Source organism: Pelodiscus sinensis, chromosome Z (assembly GCF_052426305.1).
Source record: "Pelodiscus sinensis isolate ZL-2025 chromosome Z, ASM5242630v1, whole genome shotgun sequence".
Lineage (NCBI taxonomy): Eukaryota > Metazoa > Chordata > Testudines > Trionychidae > Pelodiscus > Pelodiscus sinensis.
This window is the reverse complement of record NC_143085.1, coordinates 32,915,017-32,928,291: the sequence shown is the minus strand read 5'-3', so window position 1 is coordinate 32,928,291 and position 13,275 is coordinate 32,915,017. Positions and strand designations below refer to the sequence as shown.

At 40.4% G+C, this 13,275-nt stretch overlaps 1 protein-coding gene across 2 annotated transcripts in view; it reads left to right on the top strand.

Annotated features, from left to right (window-relative positions):
- NAA25 (N-alpha-acetyltransferase 25, NatB auxiliary subunit) overlaps positions 1-13,275 on the top strand; it is a 54,156-nt gene that overhangs the window by 24,316 nt on the left and 16,565 nt on the right. For both annotated transcript variants that reach the window (XM_089775338.1, XM_075898741.2), the window contains 7 exons: positions 3,463-3,670; positions 4,212-4,301; positions 5,743-5,923; positions 6,614-6,713; positions 11,687-11,838; positions 12,555-12,680; positions 12,946-13,189. In XM_089775338.1, the coding sequence (XP_089631464.1) occupies positions 3,463-3,670; positions 4,212-4,301; positions 5,743-5,923; positions 6,614-6,713; positions 11,687-11,838; positions 12,555-12,680; positions 12,946-13,189 (1,101 nt within the window). The remainder of the gene's footprint in view (positions 1-3,462; positions 3,671-4,211; positions 4,302-5,742; positions 5,924-6,613; positions 6,714-11,686; positions 11,839-12,554; positions 12,681-12,945; positions 13,190-13,275) is intronic.

The window sequence follows — 13,275 nt, the reverse complement described above, 5'->3', positions numbered from 1 at the left end:
CTGTGGTGCTATCAAAAGGAAACCTCCGTTCTGGGAGAGAGTAAGTCAGTTTTTAAGAAAAACAAATTGCTGAAAACGTAGAATTGTTAATTTTTATTCAAAATTCTTCTCTAACTGGGGAAAAAATAGGTTTCTTGAAAATCAATAGTGCCAAAGTTCTGAATTATTTCAGGGAGGATTTTCACAACATACACACTAGGGATGCAAAAGGTTAACCAGTAAGCATCACCTTTAATGGGTAATGCTTACCAATTCCAATTAACCTCTGGGGGCTGGAGCAGCTTGCCCCTGCCATGAGCAGAGGGTTGCTCCAGTTCTGCAGACAGGCACAGGCTGGAACAGCCCCTACCTGTGGCGAGTCAGCCACAGGCAGAGACTGCCCCAGTCAAGGTGGTGGTGGGGCTGCTCCAGTAGCCCTCCCACACACCTCCCCTTTAATCGGTTAACAGGTTAAACATCACATTTAACTGATTAACCAATTAAATGGGATTTTACATACGGGGTTTATTCCTGAAAAGTGACTCTCAGGCATTAGAGCATTCACTGCCACAAGTGGTTCTATTGGAATAATTCAGTAACTGTTTGTAGGACTTATCCTTCTTTTATTTTTCAGTTCTGTGTTGTCCTATCACCTTAAGGTGGCTTTGGGTAGATTCAGTCCTGCTGTATTTATTACTGGAAAGCTCCTTCAGGATTGATTTTTAGTGGTATAACCTCTCATCACTCTTGTTTAGATTGTCTCAGTCTGAGATACACAGTACAGCAGGGGTGTATACAGCAGGGGTGGGTATCTTTTTGGGGTCAGGGAATGCTGACCCACAGAAAAATCAGCTAGGGGGCCACACAAGTGAGGAGCAAAAAACAAAAACCCTCACTGACGTGGCCCCTGACAGAGAAGCAGAAAGACACTCCCCTTGCACACTAGAGCTCTGGGGGTGCCCATGCTATTAGATTTTGTGTGCTCCAACCCTGCAAGTGGATGGTGGGGAGGAACTGCAGTGCCAGCACAGGCTCCCCAATGCTGGGGAAGCCCCAAGATTCAGGGGCTGGATCCAGGTCTTAGGATCCCCACTCCTGCAGGACCGCCCAAAATATCTATCCTCTAAAGAGGTTTATTCTCCTCAGATAAACATGTACAACTACCATTGAAGCAATGTGAATTACACATGAGCATTAAGGGAAGATAAACCTCCATAAAATGAATGTTAATTTTTATCTAAAGTATCAGAATGAATGATTGGTTTGTTAGGTTTGAGAGGACTCTTTGTTACTATTTTGATAAACATTATCTTTTCCTTCTCTCCTATATACATTCTCTGTGTCCAATTGTAAACACTCTCTGGTTAAATGCCTTTCTCTTAAACTCTGCCATGCATCAGGCATAGATAGGGCACCAAGCAATAACACTGCATCAGTTCCAAGTGACAAATGGTAACATCAGCATCAATTAAAAGAGGTGACTGAGACATTATTTGTAGTTCTCTGAGTATCTTTCTGACACCTACCTTGTTTAAACTTAAATTGAGAGAGGATTTCAGCCGAGTCAGGAGCAGCTTGGTAGATGACTTCAGCAGCCGGGAATCCTGCTACTCATCTCCTTGCTCTTCTAGGCCAGTAGTTCCCAAACTTTTCGGCATCACACCCCCTTTTTGATTTTTTGAGAGACCCTCATGCTTCCTCACCTCTTCTTCACCATCATCCAACCTTCCTTTTATCAAAAAATTCAATTCATAATTTAAAATAAAAAATAAACACAATAAACTTGGTATAAAATTTGTATTTAAAATTTAAAATAAGCACAAATAGTGGGGGTCTGGGCAGGGGACAGTACTCGTAGGGGTCTGGGTGGGGGGAGGGGACAGGGACAGCTTGACTGGTTCCTGGGGGTCCCACAGCTGCGTTCCAGGTCTGGGTCTCAAGAAGAGTGTGCGCTGCTTTCCTCCTCCCCAAACAGCTGGTGCATTTCCTGAACAGCTAAGTCTGTTGTGCCACTGGGGAATTCCTACCCCCTGCTGCCTGCCTACACGGGGGGAGGAGGGGAAAGTAAGAGTCCCAGGACCGTGCCAGCTCCAACTGCTGAGGCAGCGCGTGCCTTGCTCGTCTATTTCCCATGGCAGTCGTGTGCTGCCTGAGCAGTTGGAGCTGACGCAGTCCTGGGACTCCTACTACCCCCTGCCCCGCCCACACACAGACAGGAAGCAGGGGAAAAGGAAGTCCCTGGCGCCATGACAGGTGCTACTTCCATTTTTCGCAGGAAGTAGCACCAGCGCAGGCTCTTTCATAGGGTTCAGGGGGAATGACGGGAGGTCACCTCATGGCCCCCCCCTTGGAATTTCTTCACGTTCCCTAGTTTGGGAACCTATGATCTAGGACATTGTGAAATATTACTCAGGGATGAGAGTGAGACAAAACGTCCTGGATCAGTTAAAGGTCATTAACAAAAGCTATGTAAACTACGTATATGCATTATCTATATTGGGGATCTTTTGTAAAAAAAAATTCCCTTTGTTGCTAATGTTGGCTCAGTTCTCCCAATAGTGGTTATGCTTAATAGCCTTACTATAGACAGGCTGCTGCCAACACTTTAAGCCCATGTTACCTAAAATGTTCAAAGCAGTTCTAATCATTGCTGTGTTAAATCCATTTTTAGCTAGAGCAGTGTTTCCCAATTTTATTAGGCCATGGGACCCTTTTAAACTCTGAAGAATTTCAAGGAATCCCTATAGCCGGGGGATGGGGGGTGGGAATTGGTCAAACAATGTCAACCGCATGTCCCGAGTGGGCTTTGGAAACAGAGTGGCAGTGGTGGAGGGGCGGTATCTGAAAGCCGTCAGGAAACCAGAGAAGGAGCCAGCATCTTTGCACACCAGCTGTTCTCTATCTCTTTCAGGGGGGGTGGGAATGATCGGGTTCTCACAGAACCCTTACTTTCACTTCGTGGAACCCTGGGTTTCCGCGGAGCACCATTTGGGAAGCGCTGTGCTAGAGGGAAAATAATGGTAACGTAGCAAGGGAAATTTTTTAAATCATTCATTTTTAATTCCTAAAGTGCTGAACAGATTTCATTCTGACTTACCCAGGCCTAAGAAAATTAATTCTTTGGAAAAAGCTGTATGGGTTGGTGCTGATAAATAAGATATTTTTAATAACAATAGAATTTTTCCTACTTAGCAAGGAATAGAGCATTTGGGCACTTGAAGACATAGTTAATGTTAAGTCTGTGGATAGTCCCTTTGACTTTTTTTGGTACTTCTGCATTCTTAGGGTCAGGATCAGAATTCATACCATCTTGAGGGTTGAGCCCTCTAATTTCAGATTTAAGTGCCACTTGACTTATAGAGTTGGTACCAACACCTCCATAATATCATTTTGTTCCAGTTCATGACAATGGAAGTAAGACTTGCTAGTTGTTTTAGGTAACTAAGCACATTGCAAAATTTAACACTTGTGTTTCCTTTCCAGTTCATCAACCAGTTGCTGGGAGTCATTCCTCTATCAGCACCAGCAGAGGATAAACTTGCACTGCCAGCTGACATCAAAGCTTTGCAACAACACTTGTGTGTGGTACAGCTAACAAGATTGCTTGGTCTCTATCACATCATTGACAAAAAACAAAAGCTGAATGTAGTCCGGGAGTTGATGTTAAGATATCAGCATGGATTGGAGTTTGGTAAGACTATCTGAAACTAGTAAATTATACTTAGACTCTCCTGTGGGCTGCATTTCCAAAAGCTTGTTAGTTTTTGTAAAATTTTTCTATTTTATCAAAAAGAAAGTAGTAATTGTATTTGTGTCTGGTTGAGAAGCTGTCTTTAAACAATCCTCTGGTGGGTCTGTAATCCACATTCTGTAATGCTGAGCTACTATAAAGAACCTGGATGTGAAACCAACTAGAAACAAAAGTGAAATGGACCCATTCCACTGTCCAATTTGAGGGCACTTCAAAAAGCATAAATGAGGAAAAGTGACACATTGACAATCTGTTCCATTTTTATAATTTGGCATTAGTCACAACTGTAAGGGAATTTGGGATTTCAAAAATAACTTGACAACATCCCTTAGAAATTTCCTCTGATGCACAGGAAGGCAGCTAATTTACATCAATCTATGTTAGAAATTATTGTCTCTCTCTTTCCCCCTCCCCCCCCTTGCATGTAACTATTTTGATTGTAGTTGTACTTTGGCAGGGTAACTTTTTTTTTTCTCTATAGGGAAATCTTGTTTGAAAACTGAATTGCAGTTTTCAGATTATTACTGTCTGCTTGCAGTTCATCTGCTCCTTGACATGTGGCTAGAGGCAGGTAAGTCCCTGCACTCGTCTTATTCTTAAAATCTATATGAATATTTTCCTGTTTCTGCTTGTGTGTTCTCCATTCCTGAACAGGAGAGCTGAACCTTGCTTCTGTCAGATGTCAGTTGTAGTTACTACTTATTGGGCAGAAGGAGTCATTGGTGAGTCACGTAGCATTAGTCTGATGTTTCTGAGACGAGACAGGGTTCATCTCTTTGAGGCTTAATTCCATTGTTGTTCACTAGCTCAGCACTGTTCTCATCTATAGGAAGATACTGTCCCTACCCCAAAATGCTTATAAACTAAAAAAGACAGAAAAACACAAAGTTTGAGGGCAGGGATTACAAGTGAAGGGCTGAGGGGGGTGTGTGGGTGTCAGTTCTGTAGGTTTGGAAATTTTTTCTGCATAAACCATTCTTAGCTGTTCAAGCTAACCTCTGCTAATAAGGAGTTTGCTTACCCAAATCTGGTCTTAAACCAAACATGTATTAAGAATTTCATTTTCTCAGTCCCAGTAGAATCCTTCCTTGCTAAGCGTTCCCCAATCCTTCCTCAGTCGAGCCTCTCTCTGTATCCCTCTACAGAATCCGTGCCCCCTTCCCTCTGCACAACCTATTCACACGAGAAATAAGTCCCTCCTGATGTCAGACTGCTGACATTGCTGGGCTCCAGCAACTATAAAGACTACCTTTTGGCATTACTGATTTGAGGAAATATGACCACAGAATTCTCCCAGAGTCCTAGCTCAAAAGTGGTTGGGAGGTAGGGAGCTCCACGGGTATCCCCTCTTTCTGCTGCCTTGTGGTGTGACAGATGAGGACTCTTCTTTCTGGAGAAGTTTTGGTCCTTCACACTGGGAAATCCTATGGAGGGATCCAGCCCACAAAGTTCTCCTGGGAAGGTAGGCAGGTATAGCCACATGTCCCCAAATTCCTGGCTCTGTTGGGGCTAGGTAGTACTTTGCTAGACTCTGTCCCATGATACTCAAATGCCCCCTTAATCTGATATTTTTGCAGTCTATAAATCCAGTGTGATCATTTACCAGAGCATCATCCTTTTACTGTCATATGCTGCTGGTGTGTGACATTTGCACTCTGTGGTAGATGGTAGCAGAATGTTCCCAGTGGAAATCCAGGCACTAGCTCCTTCTAACCAGTTAACAAGCATGAAAAGAGTCCTTTTGAATCAAGGTTAAATTGTAATTATCTATATTTGAGGTGCCCACATGCCTTATTTTTGGTGCTGAGCAAAATACAATTCATTTAGGCATTCATATATTTTAAAGTAGCTTTGAGTGAGGAGAGAAACATATAGGCAGCATAGGAAGTATGTCTGAAGAATAATAAGAGAAGTTTTTCAACCCAGTACGTTGTGCCACTTTTAAACCTTGCTTTTTATTAAATACGCTGTTCACCCCTAACGCTTGTGTGTGCTTGTCTCCTCATCACCAGGTGAAGAGATGGCCGTGTGGCAGTCCTTGACTTTATTAGAAGAAGGATTAACCCACAGTCCTTGTAATGCTCAGTTCAAATTGCTGCTCATTCGAATTTACTGCAAGCTTGGTGCATTTGAACCTGTTGTGGAGCTTTATTCCAGCCTTGATGCTAAGCACATACAGCACGACACCATTGGGTGAGTAGTATATATTCAGGATAACTGGTCACACTTATTTTTAAATATTCTATTTTCAGTTCCCTTTAGAATTACAGACCAGTCATATGTTATGAAAAGGCTCACAGTGAAGATGCTGTAGAGTTTTTAATAAGGCGAGGGATTTATGCTGATGCCCTTGTCTCAGATTTCACCTAATGTTCCTATGGTTTTGCAGCATTATTTATTACTTAAGTGCTGCAGTCTGTCCCAGAGGTAGCCATGTGTCTGTGAGGCTTTATCAAAATAGTATGTGGGACGAAAGCTGCTTCTGTAATGTTAGTATTACACACAAAACACAGACCTCAAATCTTTTTTCACCTCCACCATAGTGTCTTTTAATCCATTTCTAGTTCGACCATTTCTATATTGGCTACTTTTAAAGGTTGGTACCACTAAATGAAGGGGATCTGCTTATTGTTTTCCTTTGTGGAAAATGCCTTTTGAATTTATATGCTTGATATGGAGACAGAGCATAGTGCTGACATACAGAACTGGTCATGCAATCTCAAGACTATGCTATGGAAAAACATCAGTCTGGTCTACTTTGAAAATTGTTTATGAAGGCAGAAGTTATGCTATGGTTCTCTGCTCAGTGGAGTCCCTTAAGGAAATTTATCTTTTCAGTGCATTGTCACAGTGTATAATTCAATTTACTGTGTTGCATTCCAGATACCTTCTGACACGCTATGCAGAGTCCCTGGGTCAATATGCTGCTGCATCCCAATCCTGTAATTTTGCACTCAGGTTTTTCCACTCCAACCAGAAAGATGTAAGTAACATTTAGTTCTCTCTTGACTCCTCCTAACTAAGCGGTTGTGTCCAAGTTACTTCGAAGAGAGCGTATAGAGAGCCTATAGAAAGACTTATACAGGATTTGCTGTGGGTAGATCACAGTAGAAACATAAGATCCATCACATAGCAGCTTGTGGCAATGGTAAAGGTTTGCCACAGCTTTTTGTTTTCTGTTCAGAACGGCTTAAAATTCCACCACAAATCTTCATTGCTTGCTGGCATTCTGCTTTTGACCTTTCATTTGCTAAAAGCCAATATATTCTAAATATATTTCAGCCATGCTGATATAGTCATTTTAGAATGAATAGCTAAAGAATAGTGATTTCTATATTACTATAACTGAAAAATTAAAATGGTAAGTGACTAGTCCATTTTGGTATAAATTCATAGTTACATGGCAGCACAGGATGCCACATGAAGATCCTGATGGCATGAACAGGTGGTCTTGAAGTCTCACAATGCTCTGGTTAAATGACTACTCTCAATACTACAGATTGTTATAATTGTGCTGTTGGGCATAAAGTCAAGGTATGAAGAGAGGAAAATTTAGAATAGCTTTATCAAAAGCTGTGGCTTCATTAAAGCAAAGCAGAACTAAAAATTAGCTGCAATACCTCAAGATGAGGATTTGGGATTCTGCAGTGCTAATGAAAATTCATTTCAACTGCCACCCACCAGACCAACAGAAGGAAAAGTGATGTGACTTGCAGGAAAGTCCTCCTGATATAAAGAGGAGCCTCACTTCAAGGATGGGATTCTTTGGGTGGGGCTGATGAAAGAGCAGCTGAACTTCCTGAAGAGCATTTGATACTACTTAAAATGCTCATGCTCGTGGCTAAGCCTCCAGAGAAATTCAGTTGCTTGTTTGTGACTCTTCACACTTTTTAATTATTATTGTCATAACACTCTTATTTGTTCAATGCATTTCCTGGAAGAATCTTGGTGTAGCCATAGGAAAAATGTCTTTGTTATTCCACAACAGCATTGTCATGTTTTAATAAAATCCTAACTAGATAGAGAAGTACTGAATTTTACATTCATTTCTTTAGCATTGGGGTGAGTATTTATTAGACCATTAAGAATAGAAGAAAGTGCTGTAATCTAGAACAATCGTTACATGATTGTATATACTCCCCGTGATGGATTCAGGAGGTACACTTCATACCAGAGAATGAATTTTAAGATATAGCACTTACACAGTAATGTTTTACAAATGTTGATCCTCACAACATCCCTGAGAGGTACGTAATAGAGAATTATCTCCATTGTACTGATGTGAGAGAACTGAGTTGCAGAATAGCTGACTTGACTACACTCTGTCTACACCCTTTTTGCACAAGATCCTTATGCCTCAAAAAGGGAGGTATACAGATCTTGTGCAAAAGGGTTTTTTTGTGTGAAACTGACCCATCTATACTGCTAGTTTTTGTGCAAAAATATCTTGCACAAAAAGCCTCAGGCAGAGTTTATGCAAATGAAGTGCAAGAAGTTGCTAATGAGCGTTTCATTAGCATACTCTGCTGGCAAAAGCTGGCAGTGTAGACATAGCCTCTGAGTCATTGGCTGAGCTGGGATTAGAATTTAGAAATTTTTTGGCTCCCAGTGGGAAGTTTGCTCACTTTGTTCTTCTAACATCAAATAACAAAGTAAGGGTTACCTATCATGTGTAGAAATGTGCATATGATATAAACAGTACAGTCAGATAGAAGAATCTCCTTAGTTTGTCAGTAGCTAAGTTCTTTCAATATGTAGGGTCTCTGTAATGCTTTAACTATCTCCTAAGGGTGGAAATGGAGGTGGTGATTTTAGTGGCAAAATGTGGCTGCAATTGACATGTGGAAGTGGCGGCTTGGAAATGTCACGTGTGTGGGAGATGTGCTGGATAGATGACATTTTGGCAAGCTTTCTCTTACTTGCCTGGTTTTTGGTTTTACTCTACTGAACTTACTTACCAAGGTCTTTGATACTGTGTGATGGGTGTACTCCCATTACAAAGAAACAATTCTGGATGAAAACCCTAATTATTTTGATAGATGAGTCTTGGATTTTTCAACGTAATGCCGCTTCTTTTGCAAAGGGACACGTGCTTTTTTTTTTAAAGCTATGTTTGATCTGTTTCTAAGTAATTCAGTGGATGTCAGAGGAAGAGACTACAATTCAGGACAAAGATGACTTTGACAGCAACATAAAATGGGAAAATGAAGATTTGGAGGAAACACTTTGGACATAATTCTCTTGACTGGGAACACTGTAGACTGAAAAGTTCAAGAAATCCATATTGATCTGGAAAACAGCTCAGATTCAACTAGCATCTAGCTGCTTTGTTGCCTCTGGCCACCAGCTTAGGATAAGGTTATTCTTGTTGGTTTGAATTAAAAAAATATTTTGGATGGAGAAGACCCAGTTGCCCTTTTCAGTATCTCAGTGCACGTATCCACACACAGATCTGTCTGCATTCCATGTGATGTTGGGACACTCTTGGCATGGGGAATGCTACCCAGAGTCTGGTGTCAGTTCAGTTTTCAGAATTTGTGGAATACTTCTTAGCAAACCAACAGACTAATCCAGGTATCTCATCTCAAAGGATTTGAATCAAAGTGGAAAAAGATGCATTTGGATTATCAACTTCTTCCTACCATTAGTTTGAAGAGACAGTTTTGAAGACCTAAAATGTCTTTTTTTTTTTCTTCTCATGGATATACTGCATTCCAAACAAGACAGATCACTAATACTGTCCTTGATTTCCACAAGACAAGCATGGATTTACTTTATCATCTGAGCTGAACGGTTTCAAGTAGTCACCAGTTTTAGGTTTGTTTAATGGAAACTACACTACTATAAGAATTACCAGCATGCCTGTTGTATTTATCTTTAAATCCTGTCTGTTCTGCAAATTGCAAGTGACAAAGATTCATTTCCTGAGTTTTGTTTGAATAGGACAATTTCATGTCAAATAGGGCTTCTCATAGAGGTCATGCCTCAAATGTCATGAGTTCAAAATCTGCCTGCAGTTTTCATTCCCTCCTGCTATTCAGTTAGGGGGTTGCCTCTTCATCTTACTAACAGTTCTGACGTCAGATTCCTGGATCCCCTTCTAGTCCCACAACATCATCTAACTGCAATGTTAAAGGAGGACTGTTCTTTAAAAGTTACCTTTTTGGCCAGAATACTGCCTGCTCCTTGTTCTTTGCTCTTAGCTTCTTAAACCACTTGAAATTTCACCAAAATGTGTGTGTTCCAAATACAGTCTATATATGGAAACCCATAAACATGCCTTGTAGTATTCTTTTCATGGGACTTTGCTGAAACAATATATTTGGAGCTTAAATTGAGAGGTCTCACATGAAAGTGCAGTTGTTTTTAGTGAACAGAACAGATCATCTTAAACTAATGCATTTTTCAGCATGCTTGCTGAATTTATGCCCCATGACAAAGTGAATTAAATACCTCACAAGGTGACAGACATCACCGAATCCAGTAGGACATCCACTATCAACAATCTTGAATATTCCTGTTTTGAGAGAGAACACAAAGGGCAGACAGGAGGAAAAAAGGCAGCATTTACTGTACTTAGCCAAAACTAAAAAGGCAACTTCATCCTTTTCAAGAGAGTCCTTCTTTAAAACTGCAGAATCACAAGTAATCTCTTTAATTTTCTTGTGTCCGTCCGTCTTTAATTTCTCCAGATACTGCAGGCAAACAGAGCACCGTGGTGTCCCCTGGGGATTTAAAAGCCGCGTCGATGCAGTTGAATTAGCGCCCAGGGCGCAATCCCGCGGCCTGAAATGAATTCTGCAAGGCTGGTTATCAGGGTATGTTGTTGAATATTGGCATATTTTTCATATTCTGCAAATAACCAAATTGCTTGGTAAAAAGAAAACTGGCTAAACGGACATTCCCTGTTTTTGGCAACATACGGTGACATTTGACTGTGTTAAGTACAAGGTTCTAGTCTCTCAAACCCTTCAGACCAGGTTGAATCAATTGATATATTCTAAACACACACCGGTGACATGATCTGGTGTATGTCAGATGTGAGTTCATCCCATAATCTATCATTTGTGGGGTTTGTTCTGATTTTCCAGAATTTCTCATTGATAGAGTAATTCTGGTAAAGTATCTATGTTGTCTTGGTGCATGAATTCCTTTCTATGTTTTAATATTGATAGTTACATCAAAATAAGTGCTCGAATTGGGCTCCCTACTTATATTGATCTCTTCATGAGGAACACTTGGAAGGGCCTGAAACATTGGATTAAAGTTTATATTGTTGCATTCTGTTGGAGAGGGGATGCATATTGTTGCATGGATTCTGAAGTTTCCTTTGGGATTTAGATTGTATTGAGATGTAATGTGTACACGCCGCATGATGTTATCCTGTGATGTTGTATTCAAAATCTAATAAAAATGAGAAGCAAAAGTGTAGCATGAGTAATTTTTTAAACCCATGAGAAAATAACACATAATGGCACATGTTCAAGTCAGATGAAGGAAAATCTGGGATAGATTTATTTTAGTTATAAATGGATTTTCTCAAATGAAATGGTTGCATTTTATTCGAGATGCCCCCAATTTCTGTAACATATATAACCAGATATAAAGAAAAAGAAGAAGCTTCCCATTCAGAAAAAGCTATCTTTCAATATTAGGAGTGGCATCAACTTGATGTTTCTTTATATTGGCTCATTTATTTAATAAAAGAAATTGGTGGCTTGCTAGACACACTATCCCAGGGTACAGTCTGCTTTTGTTAAAGAAGCAAAGCTTACTCCACTATCTATGTGCAGAACTACATCTTTCTCCCAGGTGATAAATGCTTGCTAGATTCTACACCTCCAGATTCATGGCAATCACAAATTTCATTCATTGGATATAACCCTGTTAAGACTCAAGTTTTTTTTTACTTTATCATGGCAACTAATACACAGATTAATGTGTGTTCTTTCCTAGACCTCAGAATATATTATTCAAGCCTACAAGTACGGGGCATTTGAGAAGATCCCAGAATTCATTGCTTTTAGGAATAGGCTGAACTCCTCGCTTCACTTTGCACAAGTCCGCACTGAACGGATGTTGTTAGACCTCTTACTTGAAGCAAATATGTAAGTATGGTGGAAACAAGAGTAAGTAACTCTAACAGTAAACCAGACAGGGATTCTGCAAGGGGAGGACAGCCTTTCCTGTTAAAAAGGCTTCTTTCCTACCTAGAAGAAGTAATTAGAATTGCTTCCGTATCAGCCTTAGGTCTGGACTACACTAGAAAATTAAGTTGACTTGACTTTGTCACTCAGGTGTGTAAATAGTCTACACCCTTGAGCAGCATAGGTAAGCCAACCTAAGTCCCTGCACAGACTGGGCTGGGTCGACAGAAGGAGACTTCCATTAAACTAGGGAGATGGATTGCCCTGGCTATGCTGCAATAGTATTGTAAGTGGAGACAAGTCCTTAGTTTCCCCATCTGTAAAATGTGTTACTCTATTAGAGTGCTTCAGAAGGATGTTCAGAAGTTTAACGTTTGAGGTGTTCTGTGGGAATATGGTGTTGAAGTACAACATAGCCTCATTTATTATAATGAATTATTTATCCAGTTCTTCTAATTGCTCCAATATACCTTGAGTACAAACTCCAGTTAATGCATGTCAGTTGCTTGTTTCTGTCCCCACTCGCATTGGCTCTTCAACACAAGTAGATAGATTTGTCTTACGTAGATGGTAGTAAAATTACATGCTTGGTGGAGAATATAAACTATATCACCTGGTTGGGCTTTCACTTCAGCTATTACGCATTTGGTTTAATGATACTAATATTTATGTGCTAGATCAACCAGTTTAGAAGAAAGTATAAAGTCCATGAGTCTGCGTCCAGAGGAGGATGATATTCCTTGGAAAGATTTGCATGACAACAGAGACCTAACGGTTTTATTTAATTGGGATCCAAAAGACAGGTGAGTGTAACAGCCCAGAACTGCAGGGGTCAGTATTTCTTAAATATTTTCTAGGCTGGCTAATTGTGCACATTTAACAAGAGCATCATTCACAGTTTCTAATGTTTTATTGTGCTTATTCACATTAATACTTTTGCCTGAACTTCTGTTCATTCTCACCTCTCATGTGATTCAAAAACTGCACCAGAGTAGGATAAAGGATGTTCATGGAAGCTTGCTACTGTTATAAAACATTTGTCTAAAAATGGTTGGTGCCTTTCTCTAGGGACATTTCTGAGGAGCATAGGAAACTGTCGTTGGAGGAAGAAACCATCTGGTTGCAAATCCGATCTTTAACTTTAAGATTAGTAAGCGGACTCCCAACTCTTAGTCATACTGTTCATCCAAAAAACTCTGAAAAGACTGCTGAGAATGGTGTCTTATCCAAAATTGATACAATACGGTCTCTGCTTCAACAACTGGAAGTGGCAGTGGATTCAGGGAAGCGGTTTCTTGAGCAGAATATTCAGGTATCTATTAAGGAAAAGTGATCCCAGAACCTTTAATGACTATGAATGCAAACACTGAAATACTGTGCAACTTGTAAGTGCTGCAA